This window comes from Oenanthe melanoleuca, chromosome 2, assembly GCF_029582105.1.
Source record: "Oenanthe melanoleuca isolate GR-GAL-2019-014 chromosome 2, OMel1.0, whole genome shotgun sequence".
Taxonomy (NCBI): domain Eukaryota; kingdom Metazoa; phylum Chordata; class Aves; order Passeriformes; family Muscicapidae; genus Oenanthe; species Oenanthe melanoleuca.
In genome coordinates this window covers 85,340,370-85,359,825 of record NC_079335.1, presented here as the reverse complement: position 1 = coordinate 85,359,825, position 19,456 = coordinate 85,340,370, and the positions used below count along the sequence as shown (strand labels likewise).

The following is a 19,456-nucleotide window of genomic DNA, read 5'->3' as shown; positions in this document are numbered from 1 at the left end:
AAGTGTGGAAGTTTCTCAACCTTCAAGCCTCAAAGTCATCTGCTTCCCTTTCACCAGAAGGAAAGATAACACAGGAACAGATACTGAAGGATGGGGCTGGCTTTCTGCCACCAGCTGCTTTAGCAAAAAAATGGGAATTAAGTCAGGGGGAGTCTGTGCCAAGTCCCTTCTGGGCTTGCCCTTTTCTGTGGTAGTTTCTATCTGCCTGTGGGAGCTGCTTCTCCACTGTGGGCAATGACAGGGATGTTTTCTGGGTGCACTGCTCCTGTTCCTAATGTTCTGGTCCGGTTTGGGTGTGTAAACACCCACAAAAAGTACCATTGGCACAAATGGAACTGCATAAAGGTGACATTATTCACCGGAGACTCATGGAATCTGCATGGAAACTTGGTTTGGGTGCATGTTTGCCAAAAGATCAATTTCTAACTTCCCAAAGAGCAGAGGCATATTATCAAGAGGAAAGATTTCTTCTTTGAGCAACTTGGTCGAGTGGAAAGTCCCTGCCCATGGTAGCAGGGTTGGAACTAAATTATCTTTAAGGTCAAACTACTCTTCTGTTTAACTTGAACTCTTATCTGACATCTTTTTATGACTTTTTTAACTGCTTGGACTGGCACATCCCCCTGATTTTTTGAGGGTAGTCAGCCTCACCATCAAAGAAAAGGAAAAAATTTGAACTGAAATAATCTATCTCACCATCTGCATTCTAGTCCCTGCTGTGAGACATACTTAGGTTTTCCATAGGGATACAAGAGCTGTAGTTGCAGAAAAATAAATTCTGGAGTTACCTGCTAGTCTGAGGCTCAGGGCAGATTTGGAATGCAAGCTGCAGGTTCACTGACAGGTTAAACAGAGAGCAGGTGTGAACAGTGGTGTCTCAGGCACACCTGGCATGCTGGCTGCTGCATACATCCAGGTACTGCTCTCTTATCTTGGCTGTGGTTGCAAGGGGAAATACTTGTGTAGGTACCCAGCTCCAGAAGCAGCCACTGGCAGTCAGAGGGAACAGCCACAGCTGCTTAGTTACCACCCTGCATAAAGGGAGCTCCTGAACCCTCTCCAAACCCATCTGAGTGCACAGTGCAGGGAGCAGTGTACCCAGGTCTTGTGCCTTGAAAAAGGAGCTTCCACATCTCCCTTGGGACCACAGAGCTCTTCAAGACTCCTCAGCATCACACACCACAGCACTACACCCCAGACACCTTGGATGATTCAACTCTTTCTTGAAAGATCTGTTTGAGTTGAGAGAACACAGAACTAAAATTGAAGATTAAATTAAATTCAGTCTGCTGGTGTAAGGAGCATCTTTTAGCATGCTCCTGGTAATTTAGGCAGTCAAATATTTTGCTTCAGGTTTGGTGCAAATACTACTGGCAGCCTCCTGCTTCCCTTCAGGCACAGCTAAGCATTGTGGTAAAATTTCTATGGGCAGCAATAAATTAAGAGATTCTGAAGTCAAGCCACCTAGAGAGCTTTAATGCCAGATAAAACCTCTGGCTACATTTAGCTATGTCTTTTACCAAATTTCACATCCATTCATTTTTATATCAGAAATGGCTAGCTGGTGTTGTTGTGGAGGAATCCACTGAAAACTGCATTTTATTCCAGACAGTGTTACCTGGGCAGCTGCTCAGGGAGAACCTGCAAGCCTGCCTTCCCTTTGCAGCTACCTTCCCCTTATCTTTACATCCTCAGTAACACCATCATCAACTCAGCTCCCCCTTCAGTGGCTAAAGCAGCACAACAGAAGGTGTTCAGCACTTCTGGCTGCAATCTCTGTTCAAACAGCTGCTCTCAATTCCTTCCAAAGAAAAACCAACCTATTTGATGGATCAGTTTCCCCCACCAATTTGCTTTGTCAGATAACAGGCAGACCTGCAAGCTCCCAGCCTCACCTAGGCTGCCATCCTGCAGTCAGTCATTTCCAAATGCATGCAAAAAATTACCCTCAGCTGCAAAAAATCTGTCACAAGAAGTGCTGAATTTGGTAATATCAACTGGGAAAACATCCAGACATTTGCACATATGCATGCAGGCTTTAGCAGTGGAATGAATCATATATTGCATAGTATGAAAAATTAATGGGAGTAAAATATGATCTGGCTGAAAAACACTGAAAAATCAAGTAAAATTTTTCAGATTTGAGATGGCTCTCACTGAGACCTTTTAGAAATACTGTATGTTGCTCAAACATAGACAGTGCTATTCTCTGCTACCTTCAAAGATGCTCTTGAAGTTTTTTTAATAATTTTCTGACCACAGTAACAACATCTTTCTTTCTTGGAGTGCTTATAGTTTAATGTGAAAGCCTTCAGAAGAAATAGGATGAGAAAAGAAACATTCAAAGCCATTCATTTTTTTATTTTCTGTGCTAAAGCTGGAACAGCCTTCTTTTGTTTATTTTTTTCCACCATACTTTATTTTTCAGAGATTTTTTTACATTAAAATCTATTATACAGCTTGCATTTCCAAAAGAAAGATACAGCTCTCTCTTTTCTTGGAATTCTGAAAGAATGACTAGATGGAGTAGCTGACACATAGTTATTTTCTTAGCTATTCTTGGCTGTTTTCTGCAAAATAGGAGCATTACCAAATGTTGTTCACATATCATATGGGCACTTTTCCAGACCCAAACCACCAGAAGGACTTCCCTCACTTGCCTTGGCTTCAGTCACTTCTGTCACACCAAATTACATGCCTTTGAAGGAGAGATGGAAGGATCCAGGCACTGAGATTGCTGCAGCAGCAAAAATATCTCCCGTGGATCCATCTTATGTTGACAAAAGAGCCCTGTAGCCAGCCCAGGTTACCACAGAGGGTTAAGCTGCTTCCAGGAGTTCTGGCAACGCCACTCTGCTGGGTGGGGCATTTGTGGCACAGCCCCTAATCCTGTTACCAGTGGGGTGGAGAGAATGTGGGACACAGAAATTACCATGTCAAGACTCCAGTTTCTGTCTCTTCAAATGATTAATCTAAAATGCTAATAAGGAAGATCTAAGATAATGTCTCTTCTAGTTGTTTTTCCCTCCCTCCCTCCCAGTACATCCATGGACAAGCAGCAGTCTCATACCCCAGCTAGTTGTGTTGCTCTCACAAGCTCACTCCAGCTGGTTCCTGCTCTCAGTGAGATTACCTAGCTGTGAGATCCATATATTAAGCATAAATTACAGAAAGCAGCAGTTAATTGCCAGCTCCTGGATGTCCTGCCTCCCAGTTTCATTGAAAATCTCCCTTCTTACAAGACATGATTCATAGCAACTGGCTCACCTTTCTGCCTTCAGCTTCAGCTTTCTCTGCAGTTCACATAGAATAAGTGCTTTCTTTTGGGATTTTTTTTGACATGTTTCCCCCACACATATAACACACAAATGATAGAAGGTAAAGATGACAGAATCCTAGAAGGTTATCTGAAGCAATCTGTGAAGGAGAATTGTCCCTCATTGTACATCTTTGTTCAAGAGTGATTTTAAATGCTTCAAGCAATAAAAAGCTGAACAATTTAATCTATAAGCAGTTCTAATTTGGACTCAACTTTGCTTCATTTCATCCACTATATCAGCCATTCTAGAGCCAACACTAGCATTTACAAAATCTTCTTTAATATTTGTACAGTTAAATATATGCACGGTAGCATCTAAGATCAGTTTCTTGAAACATGCTGCTAAATTTGGATTCATTCCAGAACTTCTCAGGCACTGACTATGTGCAGAGCAGAACCCTTCAGGGAATCAAGGAAAAATTGCCATTTAAATAATAAAAATCCTGTATGTATTTTCAATCAGGGTAGTTTAAAATATCACTGTTACTTCCAGGAGCTGTATCAGAGAGCAGAGGCTGGCACCCATTTCCACTTTTTCTTTGAAGTCTGAAATGAGATCTTGTTTTGTACAGAGTATTCTATTTTCTATGAAGCTGTGTAAGAACAACAAGTAATTATCTTGGATTTTTGAAGTGCTGGATGGCATTCAAGCCTTTTGAACTAAAAAAAAACAAAACAAACCAAGACTAATACCAAAGGTTTCCAGATAACATAAGTAAGATTGAATGCAGTTTACTCATCTGTAAGAAGTTTATTTCAGAAAGTTTTTTCATATTTCTATTGGATTTAAATAGTTTGGTTATAAAGCTATATAAAGAGCAAACCTAAATCACTTGAGGCAGTGTTTTCACTGGGCAATAAATAATGCCTAATAACAGATCATTGGTATTTTGAGAAATCAAAGATATTCTTTCAGAAATCAAAATTATTTTGATATCTCCACTATTTAGATAGCATTTACCTATTTTTTACATAGCAGATACTACTTTTGCTAAAACTAGAAAACCAATACATGTTGGTCTCTCAATGAAGACCAACATTTAAAAATATATATATAAAAGTATAACAAGAAGTGATATGTTTTTTACATACCCACTGACTTTGAAATTTTGTTTTAGGTGCAATGAAATTCTCTTATGTGCACTATTCTACCTATTCACTTACATTTCTGTGCAAAAATACTGAATTATCTCATTAGAGAGATCTTTGTTGCTTTATCATCATTGACTTTATGCCCCCTTCAGATCTTTCCCTTTGGGTGATTTGATTTGCTCAGATAACCTACTGTCTTTTTAATAGGTTTAGATAAATAGATCTTCCACAAATCTGTCCAAAATCCTGCAGAGGAACGTACATTGCTAATACACAGAGCAATGCCCTGTACAAAAGAAGAAACAACATGAAAGACATGTTAATCTTCAGCCTTGTAACCCAAATACCTTCGTTGATAAAGGCTATTACAGTGATTTGCCAGAGACAAGAGAGTTGTCTGAGCACGTGGATTTGTTCAGACTGGTTTTATTTGCTTTTCTTTGGAAATGTGACAGATCATGTTGAGCAAGACATTTGCATCTAATCTGCCCACAGGTAGTACTAAGGGAATGCTCTAAAACCTAGAAATACAGTAGAGTCTCTTGTAGCAGTGTTGACAGGAAGGTGTCAAAACTAGTCACACAAAATTACCTACCTCTTTGTAAGTAAGAATTTTTTTCCCAAATTATTCCTACTAGTTTTAGGTATATAAACAAATATATTTTCTGTAACAATTGTACAAATCTATATCTTGTAAATCTCTATTTTTCTTCCTGCAAAAATAAAATAACCTGCACAATGTTGAAAGAGAGGCAAAGGCTGGGACATTCTTAGGAAGAATATTTGTTTCTCTGCTGCATCACCTAGAAAAAGTTCTACTCTCAAATTAACAATGAAGGTAAACCAAGGCACTGAATGTTTGCAGTGCTGATTAAGAGAGATGGAAGCAAGGTTGTCAGCTGGTACAAGTCCTCACTGTGCCATTAAGCACACTCATAAGGAGGTAGATTTAATTTCAGGCTGGCTCATCTGCTCAGCAAGCAGTCTGCTCGTCCCAGCCAGGTGTGAGAGGTTCCAGGTTGGGTCAATGGAGACAGTAACCTGTGCTGGGTGGAAGTGTTGAGCTGCTGGAGGGTGGGAAGGCTCTGCAGAAGGATCTGGACAGGCTGAATGGATGGGTTGAGGCCAGTGGTGGGAGGTACAGCAAGGCAGTGTTACAGGTTTGGGGCAGAGTGGCTGCAAAGCTGCCCTGTGGAAAAGGACCTAGAGCAGGTGACAATCAGTGGAATGTGAGGTGGCAGTGTGTCCAGGTGTGCCCAGGTGTGCCCAGAGGGCCAGTGGCATTCTGGCCTGGATCAACAACGGTGTGGCCAGCAGGACCAGGGCTGTGATCATCCCCCTGTACTCAGCACTGGTGGGCCACACCTCCAACCCTGTGTTCAGTTTTGGGTCCCTCACCACAAGAAAGACACTGAGGGGATGGAGCAGGTCCAGAGAAGGGCAGTGGAGCTGGAAAAGGGTCTGGAGCACGAGTCCTAAAAGGGAGAGCTGGGGGTGTTTAGCCTGAAAAGAAGGATGCTCAGGGGGACCTTATCACTCTCTACAACCACCTGAAAGGAGGGTGCAGCCAGGTGAGGGTCAGCCTCTTCTCCCAGGCAACCAGTGACAGGACAGGATGAAGTGGCCTGAACTTGTGCCAGGGGAGGTTCAGAAGAGGTGTTAGGAAAAATTTCTTCACTGGAGGGGTTGTTAAGCTCTGGAGCAATCTGACAGAGAAGTATTTAAAACACATCTAGATGTGGCACTAGACATGGTCTGGTGGTGGAGCTGGCAGAGCTGGGTTTACACTTGATGCCCTAAAGATCTTATCCAACCTAAACAATTTTATGATTCTTTTCTTTATTCTGTTCTTTCTTCTTAATATTCTGCAATTCCCATTCCTCCATTAACTGTTAGAAGCATTCAGCACCTAATTTCCATTCCAATGCAGCTGAGAATGGGTTCGTCTACAGTATTTTAATATAAAAGGAACATACACGGTGTTTTATTTTGTTCTGGACATATAAGATTTGTTTATGTAGTTTAAGTATGAAAGCAAATAACTTTGCATGCTCATTCCTACATTTAAATCCATTACAGTATTTTTTCCAAAGCAGTCTGTTAAATCTAACCACAAAACCATTAAACACAGGAGTGGGTCTGTTTCAAATTAATGCAGCAGGTTGGCACATCACAGACAAACAGCAGTATGGCATTTCCCAAAAGGGAGTATCATTGTCATGAAATAATAACAGAGCTACTGTACAGCTCAAGGAGATAAAAATGGAAGCAGATTTTTGCACAGGTCCCACACCTAAAAATTGAGGCACCTCCTGGGAGAGAAGCCATCATTAGGCTGGTAAAGTAATTGTCTGAAATCCAGAAAATGCCTTTCTTTGTGGTCTGTAGCCAGGACACTTTCCTAAAAGCTAGTTTCATTTCCTCAAGTGCTATGAAGTATGAGAAACCTTTTTGTATCAAATATATACTTTTAGTTTTGGGAGGTTTGATGGGTTTTTCTCCAGGAAAACATAAATTGCAGAGACAGAGGTCTATAGCCTAAGGTGCTGAAAGAACCTCTCATTACCACATGTTCACACAAAACCTGTCCACTTTGAACAGTGTGAGGACCAAGATTAAGAGCAGAAGAAACACAAGGAAGGGACTTGGAAGTGCCAGGAGCTTGTCCCTGCCCAGATCACAACCCAGTCCCAGTGAAGGAATGGAGAGGGCAGTGCTGGACCTTCCAATGTGCAAACATGTTTCTTCATAAGGCAAATCTGTTAATGGTGTCTGCAGTGCAGGCTGCTGTGGAGATATCTGGCATTCAAACACACCCACAGCCCACAGCAGCTCCTGCCCTGTAGAGGCTCAGCATCACTCTGTGCCTCTCCCAGCCTGGCTGCATTTTCTCAGTGCTGAAATGAATTCATCAAGCACAGTAGGACGCTGTTGGGAGGGAGGGAGGAAGAAGCTGGCTGACCTCAGGCTGTGGCAAGGCATGCAGGAAGCCACTGCCCAGAGCTGGAGATCACCACATCCAGTTGGGGGAAGGACTGTGTAGGTCATGGCTTAGCTCCCAACTCAGTCAAAAACAGACACAAATTTGCTAAATCTGCCAGCTTAGAAGCTTCATTGACTCAGACCTCATAACACACTGTCTCTGTAATGTAACCCACCTCTTCCTGCCACCCTACGTGTCCTGAACTTCATTTCTGTACCTCTGGGTCCTTCTGTAGGCTTGCTTTATAGGAACTTGGGGCCTGGTTTAGAGAAATCTCAGTTGGCTCACCTTCACTTAAATCACTTAAAGATTTCCTTCTTTACTTGCAAAGCATTGAGATATTCAGTTGAGGAAACATAGTAAAAACAAAGAAGAATCCTTATCAGAGTGAAAACTACACCCATCACTGATGGAATTACTGTGATACTTGCTGATTCTCATAAACTTTAATTTCCCTTCCTAAGGAGTCCTGGTTAGGGCAGTTTCCAGCAATGAGGCCTGCATTGTTATCTAGACCACAATCTGCCCTAAATTAATTTTTAAAGAGATTTGGGGTATTTTCAGTATACGTGATGTTGCATGCTTTGGAAATACTTGTGCATGACAGAATTTTTACAAGTTTATTGGAGTTTTTAAAAACTGTATTCTCTCTGTGACCCTGAAGTAATGTCTTTTTCACATATCATTTTCTGTATTTTTTAGGAGACCCTGAAAGCTTTTGACCGGGAAGTAAATGCATTTGTGGACTATATGTTTGGACCTCGAGGTAAGCTGCTTCACTTACAGCCCTTTAAGGAAATAATACTTCTGGAAATTACCACCCAAAAAACTTCTAATAAATTTGCTGTGTACCTTCTTATTGAAAATTGTAAACAAGGCAGAATCACAATATTATCAGGAAGACAACAGTATTGCAACAAATTTACCAATGCAATGGTTTGTGATTCCTTTGCTTCTGAGAATATCAGAGAAATTCAGTTTTACAGTCTAACATGGAATAAAAAGCCTGAAAGCCTAGACCTTTCTGAAAGTGGAAGATCTGGTTTGGGACTCATTGCCATTCATAACCCAGTTTGTTTGGTCCAGCTACTTATTAAATTGCCTAATTCAGAAGGATGCTTGGAGCAAAAGAAACCTGCAGGATCACATCCAAAATTTCAATAAACCAATAGATTGGTGGGAGAAAAGATACATCTTTTGACTTCTTATTATTGCTTTCTGGAACAGTTTGGACAAAAGTAACTTAAATAATTGTAGGCTGGAGGTGCCTCATGCTTTTTTAGGACTGAAACAAGTAAAAGAAAATCCAAACCTAAAGTAGGGCTGCAGGTAAGCATGAAGCATCAAAGTCAGGGCTAAGAGAGCCAAGCAAATACAAGAAAGGGATGAGACAGGAGCTTAGACAGGACACAGTCTTCAGAGGTAACCCCTGCAAGGTCACCTTGCTGGTGATAGAGCTGGGTTTAATCCCAGGAATTGCCTTGCAAACTTTTACCCATGGTTAAATCCAGAGGTGCTGCTTGTGGGGACGGATGCATGATTATGGATTCCCCATTTGTCACAGTAATGTTCTCCATGTCACAGGAATAGTTCTTGCTTAATTGGATGGGAAAGGGAAAGATGTAATGTTCTCAAACACAAGAAATTCTAGTTTTTCTTAGTTGGATAGCTGGCTACAAAATCTTTTCCATCATGTGTACAGTAGATGTGAAGTTTGAAAGAAAGATTTCCAGTGAAGAAACACTGAACTGCAGCAGAAGTGGTTAAAGCAGAATAGGTTTTATTAATGGGTTCTATGATAGTACATTTTAATATTAACAAAGATATGTGATCAGAAGAATAAAACACTACCTTTTGGTGTTTTGGTGTTTTGTTGTGGGGTTTTTTTTCCAAATGGGCACGATATTCTCTTTCATTCCTCTTTCCTTGTTGATCCAGACAAATTGTCTGAAGGAGTAAGCTATAGTTGATCCAATTCTGAATAGCACAGAGATCCCTTTGGGCTTTTAGAAAGCCCTTCAATTTAAACAAGTATTATTTGTATTGCTTGCCAAGTACATCACCATCCTTCTCCAGACATCAGTGCTGAAGATAGCTTTGTTTGTCCACGCCTCTGCACTCTGATCTTTAATTTAACTGATGGCATAGTGACACAGTATCATACGTTTCCTGAATAGTACATCTCCCTGCAGTGTGTTCATCCACATAAATAATTCACATAAATAGTTCACATAAATAATTCACAATAAACTGCAATCAGTTTTAAATTGAATGACCCCACAGATTAATATCTAAAGAATTTGAGAGCTTCTCCAAGCATCTAAACCCACAAACCATTCCACCTCTTTCTCTCTACTGATTTTCATCCACAGTACACAATTCATTCAGCATCAAGATGGATTAAAAGGATGGATAACAGCACTCTATTATTTTAAAAACCAATCCCCTATTTATTGTTTATATTTTAGGTAGTAACTCCTGAAATTCTCATAACACTATGCAGGTCTTTGTCATCATTACCAGTTGTGTCTGAGGGCACTAGAAGAGACAAAAAACTAGAAAGTCATGCTCTAGTTCCCAGAGGCAATGTCTGTCACACTGGGAGCACCAGGTTAACACAAGGTGCAGTACTGCCCAACTGGAATGAGGGAAAGATTATCAGAGATCTGAATTTGATTTGTAAATATTGGCCTATTTTGTACCTTCATTCATTGCTATCAGCTGGGCTTTGTAGACAACTTTACCTCCGTGTTTGCTTTGGAACTAGCAGGACAAGTCCTTTGGGTCAGGGAACAGCAGCCATATACCTGCCCATTGGTTTCATCTCTTAATAAGGAATGCTCTTACAATTTGGTGTTGGTCCATATTGTTCTTATGCTCAAGGTAAATTGGGAACAAGTGAAATAGCAATTTCCTTCTGTAAGATAATTTTTCCAGGGTAACCCTTCATCTGCAGAGTATTGTTTGGTGTAATGCAAAATTAAGTAATATTGAATTGCAGGAACTAAATCTAGTTAGCTGGTTGTTTTATCTGTGAAAGAAACAGAGGGGGTCAAGAGGAGATGTATTTTGTTAAAGTTATGATAAAGTAAAAAGCGCTTTACCTTAATAGACTATGATCAGTAGCAAGGCACTGGGGCAAACCATGTATCCTCTGCACCTTAAAAAGGTCTGAATCTGCTCAGACACTGACCGGCCAAAGCTATACGGAAACTTGAATCAAAGTGTTTCTAAACCTCATTGATAAAAGCCTGATACGTTTCAAGAGCCTGGGAGGCCTGCCACTCATTTAAAAGGAGCCAGGATTTCACCCCAAGGGTTTGGCACATCACGGGCAGTGACCGTGAATGAGCTTATTCACGGAGCGATCAGAGCTTGTGGGCGCCTGCTCCTCCCCCTGCTGCAGTCCAGTGCTTTCCCACTGTGACTTTATTCACTGCTTTCGTCTCAATTTCAGATGCTGGGCAAGTTCAATACTGTAAAAATAATCCTTTCTCCTATTGACAGTGTAACTTTATAGTACTTGAACACGGAGATTTAACTGTCGGTCAACAGAAATACTTTTCATCTCTCATTCTTCTGATAACTTCTTTTGAAATACATTCCCTTTCCTCCCCCTTCCTGACACATAAAAACCTCCCTCTGCTTGTCACTCAGGGATAAGTGGAAGTGGAAACAAAACAGTCACGTTCCTTGGCTGCCCTTTATAAACCACTTTTTGCCAGAAACTGTCTTGCTATTCAAGGTATTGAGGTCGTGGTGGGAAATATTCAGGAAGGGTACATGTTTTAACAATTTCTCTTGAAACTGGAATACTATAGAACTTAAAAATACTTGACATGCTGACCTGAGCAAGCACACAAGTTCTGCTTTTGTGCAGATCAGCCCACATGCTTGTGGCCACTCACAGCAGAACGAAAATTTTCTGATGGGCAGAATTTATTCTGTGTAGTTTGATTCTGAACTCTTCTGAGTGTTTTTCCTCTTTGAGCAAACGTGCAGTTTTGTTATCTACTGCTGCCAATTTGCCTTTGCACATGTAACCTTTGTGCACCAAGTGTTGCAATCCTCGGATGGGAGACCTTTCCTTACATAGCAGTCTTGCTGACATGACTGCTTTCTGCATCTTCATTTGGGATATCAACTAAATAAATTAAATCCTAAAACACACACTCCTAAGACATCAACGCTTAAGCACTCGACATTTACCTGTTCTATGACTTGTGTGCCATAAGGGAGCAGAATCACTTCTAAAATATTCATTCCAGTGCTTCACAGATGGCTTGTGAGCTTTAAGAGAATTTTTGGAAGTGTTTCCTTCTCATACTGAGGTGATCCTGATAAGAATTGAGCACTGAAGACAGACTACAGGCATTCTGCCTTGGTAACACACAACAAAGCAAGGCTGCCATAAAAAGAAGGATTGTGCTGTTGTGGCTGCACCTCTCTGCTCCTAGAGGTTTTTGGGAGTCCAAAAGGGAGAGTCAAAGCAGGAAAGCATTGGTCTTCTGTGGCAGCAGTGGCCTGGTTGAAAGTCTTTCCTGCAAAAGGGCTGACAACCCTCATGGAGTCCAAATTCAACAGATGAATGTTGAATGTTGAATGTTACAGCCACTGTGATGGAAGCAAGGGGGGAAGCAGAGGAAAAATGTAATGAGGAAGAAAGCTGGTGTTCAAAGCCTGGCTCATATGCAGGTTACTCTAACATTTGTAAAATTTCACTTTACGTATACCTGTATGCATGTATTTCTGAGGAAGGAATTGTTGGAAATAATATAGTACAGCAAAATCACAATTAATTACTAAATGTTTGGGCACATTTACTTGGTGCATCATCCATTGCCCAGTCTTTTCCAATTTCAGCACAGGCAGAAAAATGGTAAAATGTTTTTTTTTCATGCACTGTGAATAGCTTTTCTATTACAATTTTTAACACAAGCTTGGCCTTTGTAAAAAAACAATCCAAATAATTTAAAAAATTTTCCAAGAGCAAAAACATCTTTCTAAGACCAGAAAGAACTACTTTCTGTGAGACCTGCACAATGACTCCTCACTGACTTCTTTCTTCACTTACTCCATAAGGCATTCTGAACACTAGCTCTGATGCCCCCTTGTTCTTTCCATAGGTTGAAGAATGTTGCTATGGAAAATTAATTTTAGATTTTGCTCCATCTTGGAAAAAGAAAAAAGAAAATAAAAGAAAGCACACCCCTTTCACTCATGACATCCAGTTGCTCATATGAAAACAAAGTGGTGCCTCCAGCTTGGCATCTGGGATTAGGCTTTGCACATATACACTGAACTATCTGATTACTGGCAATGGGATTACTTGTGTGAATAAGGCAAGCAGGATTTGACCTTAATATTTCATTTCAGGACCAGGCAAGTGGGACAGAAACTGTGAGAAAGCAAGCCCTTGCCCAGCCAAAAATCTTTGATAACCATCAAAGTAAATGTTTGCCACTTGCTTTTCATATTTAATATTTTAGAAAAGTCTTCCCCTTGTATGAACATTTTCTAGTCAATGTTATATACCTTCCCACCTGTATGGCAAGTGCAGAATTAAAATAGCATGTGAGCCAGCAACATTACATGCATACTTTGTATTTAACACAATCTGCACATTGTCTGCTGGGCAGATTAAGATAGGATTTAAATAAATATTAAGTCAAAACATTAAATAAATTTTTTTTAAAGCATATAAGAATGGGGTTTTTCCTTTCATTTTCTCTTTACTATTAAAATTGGGTGATTTAGGTGACCTTAAATTATTAGGGAATTCCATGCAGTTTTCAGCCCACATTCTCTGAGACTTAGCATGCAGTTTTGGTAAATTGAAAGCAATGGATAGCTCTTGTGAGGAAAGAATGGCTGATTCTATCTCACACTTTTAGCAGATTCTTTTCATGATGTGTTTTGCCCTATCTTGCCATAGCTTTCTTAATTGCCACCTCTGTGTGATTCCTTTTTTAGATGCCAGGGTTAGAGGATGGTTCCTTTTGGACTCTTACCTTCCCACGTTTTTCCTCACTGGAGCATATCTACTCTGCATATGGCTGGGCAACAAGTTCATGAAGAACAGGCCTCCTTTCTCTCTCAGGCCTCACCTCATCGTGTATAACCTGGGCATCACACTGCTCTCCTTCTACATGCTCATAGAGGTAAGTGCTCTGCAAGCAGCAGGGCTGAGGAAGGTGACCAAGACACAGCTTTTAGCAGAAATATCTTAGTGACAGGTGGTTTAAATCGACAGGAAAATAAACTTAATATTAAATTTAATATTAATATTAAAAAGTCCCTTCTCATCTTACATCTTGGCATGTTTTGTTCGTCCCTCCTGAGCTACAGGTCACACCAAGGACAGCTCTTTGCTGCCAGGACTGTGCCCACAAGCATAAATTTGAATCTGCAATAGCCACTCAGCTCAAAAAAAAAACAAAAAACAAACCATGTAGCCACTGAGCTCAAACCCTTCAGCACCCATGAAAATGCCATAGATTGGGTTTTATTCCTATGACTGACTGTGGAATGGTTTTTCCAGGCCCATGCTTAAACATTAATGGATGTATAGATGAGACAAAAGTACTAATTGTTTTTTTTATGGTATTGGTGATATTTTTCTGCTCTTGGGACTAATAAGCTTTCCTCATACAGTAAAAGACAGATGTTGAAAACTTACCACTTCATCCAAAAGCAAGGGCTGTGGGACTTGGAGACTGAATATGGTCACACAGATTATTTCCAAGTACTTCCCAGAAAGGAACATGCTCATATAATTCAGGATCCATTTAGAACCAGAAGAGAGGTTTGAATGCATCTGATGATTTTGCAAAGGAAGAGGATTCAAACAGTGCCCCTCAGCAGACATATGGTTTTTCTGTCTGCAGAGGGAAGCAGAAGCCAAAAGTCACAATTTGGATATTATTTGGGAGCTGCCCATTCTCAGCCTTTTGATAACTATGGTACTTTTAATATTAAGGTGTTAATATGCTTTACTTGACATTGCTCTGTTGCCTGCACAGCCTCACAGCATTTCTCACTCCTGGGGCTCTTGGCCACAGTTTCCACCTTATTCTGTTGGTTGGACATGAAACTTTTCAGAAGCCAAACACGACACCCAAAGACTTCAAGTTTTAAATTATTCTGAACTAAACCAAGTGACTGGCCTGGTCAAATGCTTGAGGAGCAAGTTTAGGTTTGTGCCTTTGTGCAAAGGACTGATTGTGTTGCACAGAGCTTTTTCCTGGTCAATGCTCCAGCTGGCTTCAGAGGCTGCTTTGGGTGTCTGGGAGTGCAGGATAAGGTTTGAAGCAAAGGAGAAACCAGCACAATTGCTGGAAGGTTTGATGACTCCATAGTGGTTGTCTTCCAGAATTCAAATTAGTACTTTGATGTTTAAATCCCCATTTTGCTTGAAGGTATGCAGATAACCGGCTGCAGTAGCAGGACTCAGCAAAAGGATTAACTGAATAGAAAACAATGCTGCTGCCCCCTTTCCTTTCCAGTCTGATTTGCCCTGCCATAAGTAAATAAATGTAAGAACAAAGAAAATTTTAGCAGGTCACTTTGGCATGAATGAAGCAAATTTTGTTTTAGTCACCTTCACATCCTGGTAGGAACTGTATTTAGCCAACTCCTGTTCAGCTGCCTTCTTGCTCCTTCCTTCCTGAGGGTAACTTTGCTGCAGACAGCCTCTGAGTTGTTTTAGTCCTCAGATTAGTCCAATGAGATCCTGATTCTAAGGCTGGAGGCTGCTGATTTACACCTCCCAGATTGCAGCTGGGCATGGCTGGCAGTGCCAGCTCACAGCTCCACATTCTGCAGATTTGGGAACCCAGGAAACATGATGATCTGCACTGATCTTCACTGCCAGCTGTTCTACTGCAGATTTCACTTTCTGCTCTGGACTGTCAACCAGGCTGGTTTTACACTGTACAAAGCACACTTCCATAGTACTGGCTCCGTATTTCCTCTTAGTCTGCTTCCCTGGCTCCTATCACAGCTTCTCCTGCAAAGGAGCAGAATGAAGGTTAATACTTGCAGTCCTGCCTGAGGTGGCCTGCACATTCCTGATGAAGAAAAACAAGCAAATGGGAGAGCAGAAATCATCTTAAGTTACAAATAATGTCATGGTGATTCAATATTTCAAAATGTCTCATTTCCAAAGCTTCTCTCTATGCCCGTTATTCTCTCAGTCTCTTGTGGACAGTAAGCTCTTTAAGGCAAGAGTTACCTATATTTAGCACATTCTGCACAGTGGTTCCTTATGTAAACACAGCTGATCCTTCCAGTGACTGTGATCCGGGATCAATTCCTGGTTAGACACGTCTACAACAATTGTTTTATTCCTCCATCCTCTCACTGCATCTAAATCCCTCTGGTCTCTGTACTGGGGATAAGTCACAAATAAGAAGAGGAAAAAACACATTCCCCCCACCCACCCACACCCCACAAAAGAAGGCCCCATAATCAACCATCTTTCTTTGTTTTGTTTATAAGGTGCCACACAGCATTTCTTGCCGTAGCTCCAGAATGTAAGGGTTGTTTCTTAGGCATTCATAAAGGAAAAAATATCTCATTCACAAGAAAGGGTGTATCTCCAAATACAGCCTGTCCCACATGATGGATTTAGTGAGAAACATGGTGAATCTACTGATGGGGGTACCTGTGCTTCAATTCTTCATCTCCCCACCCTCATCTCCTGACTAGTTATAGCTGGCCCTTCATGACAGTTGATTTGTACAACCTCAAGGCAAGAAGACGAGGGTTACAGCAAAGAGTCATAACAAAAGGGCTGTTTTTGAATCTCCAAGGGCAGATTCCTCTTTTGAGCCAGAGCTCTATGCACAGCACTGTGGGCATGAGGTATCTGGGAGCTGATTTTATCTCTGAGCTTTGAGGTCAACCAATCCACAGAGCACTTGGAGGAACAGCTCCAGGACAGCTCTGAGATGTGCCATTAGCATAAGGTCAGATACCCCTACGAGGTCTAAAGATAAAGGCTCTGCCCAGCTGCCCTCATCCCACTGAGATGTCTCAAAATTTTTGAGTCAACAAAGAGTTGCATGCCTCTGAAGGCCTCCCAGAAGGGCAGCTTGGTGGACTTTATTTAGAGCTCTGAGTTGGGTAAATAGATTTTCCTGAAGTCGTCAAAGACACTTACCTTCCCCAGTTGAAAATGATAGAGAAGTTGGCTCTTGGGTTTGGAGCATGTTTTTTTCAGGTACCTGAAGCTTAGACAAAGGTCCTGTGCTTAAGGTGGGCAGGCTGGAGGTGGGCTGCTGAGGAGGGAAAAGACAATTCCTTCCACCATTGCTGCTACCAAAGAAACCCACGTCAAAATTTGTTAGTGTTATTTACTTTTCTGTACCAGTAAGTGCTCATAGAGCCAGATCAACTCTACTGATCCAACAATTTCTCCAATATTGTCAAATTCTGTATGAGGAAAAACAGTCACCACCTTTTTACTTTAACAAAAATCAAAACTTTTAACAATTTTCTTAAGAAATATGTGCCTTTTCTATGCACAAACCTTTGCTTAAAATGCTAAAATTACCAACCATGAGCAGTAAACCAGCTTACTGTGAAAAAACATCACATCTGTGCATATTTTTAAAATTGTTTCATGTGTTTACAAGCCACACTTCAGGGATGCAACCTGCTGCACTAGAGGTCAAACTGTCACAAGTGCAGTGATAAATTAAAACTGGAAACACAGAAGGCTGGTGCTGATCTCTGAATTCTGAAAACACTCAGGTGAAGATTCTCTCTCTCTCACTAATAGGAAGAGACATAATCTCTGCCACAGTCCTAGGCTGCTTTCCCCAACAATAAGTATCACCTCTGCCCTATTTAAATCAAATCTCAGCTGGTCATCAGGGTCTCACCCAAGTCCTTCTGTTGATCAGGCTCTGAGAAAACCAGGACACCAGCACCATTTGGGCCAGATTAAACAGGAGATCTAGAGATAGTGTCATTAGCAGAGGGGTGGCGTGATGTCTCAAGCTGCCTGTATCCCCAGGTAGCTTCTCAGACTTATTACAAATCCATGGGATTTGTAAGCAAGCAACCACATCCATGTGGGGAAGCAGGGCTTGCATGTGATGACCCCTCATTTCAGAGCAAAGGGAAAAGAGCAGAACTCACAAGTATTGCCAGCCCAGTGCATTAATCTTTCTAGAGGAGCCAGGAAAAAGTCTTCTACCTTGCAGGATTAACTAAAATAAAAAGCAGTAAATCAACTGCACTTTACCTGTTTCTAGGAGCTGAAAAATCATTCCACATTTAGCACAGGTTCTGAATTACAGCCATAACTTTAATAACTATTCATAGATGCCAAGATGGTGTGAGGATTCCCAGGAGTGTCAGAACAATCAGGGCTATCAGACACCACTTTTAGCCCTACCCACTGCAATTGAAATTATATCTCTTGTATTACTAGAAAGTAAAATGGCTAAATTAGGCATAACAGGCCAAAACAAAAGGAACAAATAAAAAATAAAAGGAGTTCTTAAACTCTGTTTTATTCCATAATTATAATGGCTCACATTAGAAAGATTTGCTTCCTATCTGTGCATGTGTTAAAAAGATGGAGCTTGTGTAGCACAAGTTCTGAGTAAACCTTTAAGAGTGCAGATGATGGGGAAAGGTGAGAAAGATCCAAACCACTTGGAACTGTCCTGGAATTTTAATGTAGAAATCCAACTTCAACATAATCTTGCTTTGATGTTTGTTTTGTTTGGATTTTTTTTTTTATACGATTGAGATAAATTGTTGTTTACTCCTTCATTAATTGTTCAGAAGTTAACAAATGTAAATTAAGTACAGAAATAGGGAAAGGTTGTAGATCCATCCATATTGGTGCTTGAGGTGAAGGCTTCCTTTGAAGCAATTATTTAGTACTGAAAGATTATTTGTACCTTAGGGCACCAAGAGAAAAATAACAAAGTGAGAAATCAGAAGAGATCAGGGGCACTTCTGTATCATTTGATGAAAAGGAGAAGTGGGAAAAAGAAAAACCTAGAAAGCAAAAGTCACTGAGAGTGCATTGTAAAGCAGTGAAATGTAAGGACAAGAGCAAACAGCTCTTCTGATGGAGTCAGGACTTTGTGAATGGAGTCAAATTACCAGGTGTTCTTCTGTCTTAATCAAATAACTTCTTTGGAGAGCTGAGGAGCTGACTTTGCTGTCCTTGCCTGCTGTTATTCCAGCTGGGCACGCTGTCCTCACATCTCAGTTTTCATCCTCTGTGCTCTCCTTGTCTTTCATGCTGACCTTTCTGAGCTCTGCATTTCAGTAGAACGTTTAACCTGATCATCAAAGAGCGCAGTGCTCTGGATCTCTCGTGCACATTCAAACAGAATTCAGCAGAACCTTATTGGAAATCAAGAATAAAACTTCATGTGATGAGGTTTTCCATATGTGCACAGCTTCTAATACCACCACTGGTACCACAGAATATGATAGGGGAGCTATTCAGAATAGATGTAATCAAAGACTCATGAAAAATAAGCCTAGACAGGATTTCTTTTAGCCTATCCTGCTATCCCAGACAACAGCAATACTCAAAGCAATTACCATTCATAACTAATTTCAAGTAATTTTGAAGTCATTGGTTCACTAATCTTTCTATCAGGCTCCCATTTACTTAAGGAGTATTAAATAGAACTGGCTGATAGTTTCTCAACAATATGGCTTTACATTTGAAAGACTTTCTGTTGATAAAAAAATTCAGATAATTATCTAAACTTCACTTGGGAAGGGGCTCTTATTTTTTGTCACCATGTTATGAATTTTCTGACCTAAAAAGAGGAAGAAAGCATAGGACCAGATATTTCATCCACCCTGAAATAATCAGTAACCTTTTAGCTACAGTGCTCCAGTTGGAGGAGACATCCAACTTAGGGTCCAGCTATATGTGCTGCAGGTCAGGATAGCAAACTCCAGTTGGTATATTAAGGAATTAGACAATCTTTTTGGATTTTGGAACACCATGCATGCAATTTTTTGACCTATAACCAAACCCATGGAGAGCTGGAGAGCCTCACCGAGCAGTAGCCCAA

General features: G+C 40.8%; 1 protein-coding gene across 1 annotated transcript in view; it reads left to right on the top strand.

Moving 5' to 3' along the window:
- ELOVL2 (ELOVL fatty acid elongase 2) overlaps positions 1-19,456 on the top strand; it is a 49,274-nt gene that overhangs the window by 15,521 nt on the left and 14,297 nt on the right. Inside the window, exons 2-3 of the mRNA XM_056485145.1 lie at positions 8,097-8,160; positions 13,368-13,555. Of these exons, the coding sequence (XP_056341120.1) occupies positions 8,097-8,160; positions 13,368-13,555 (252 nt within the window). The remainder of the gene's footprint in view (positions 1-8,096; positions 8,161-13,367; positions 13,556-19,456) is intronic.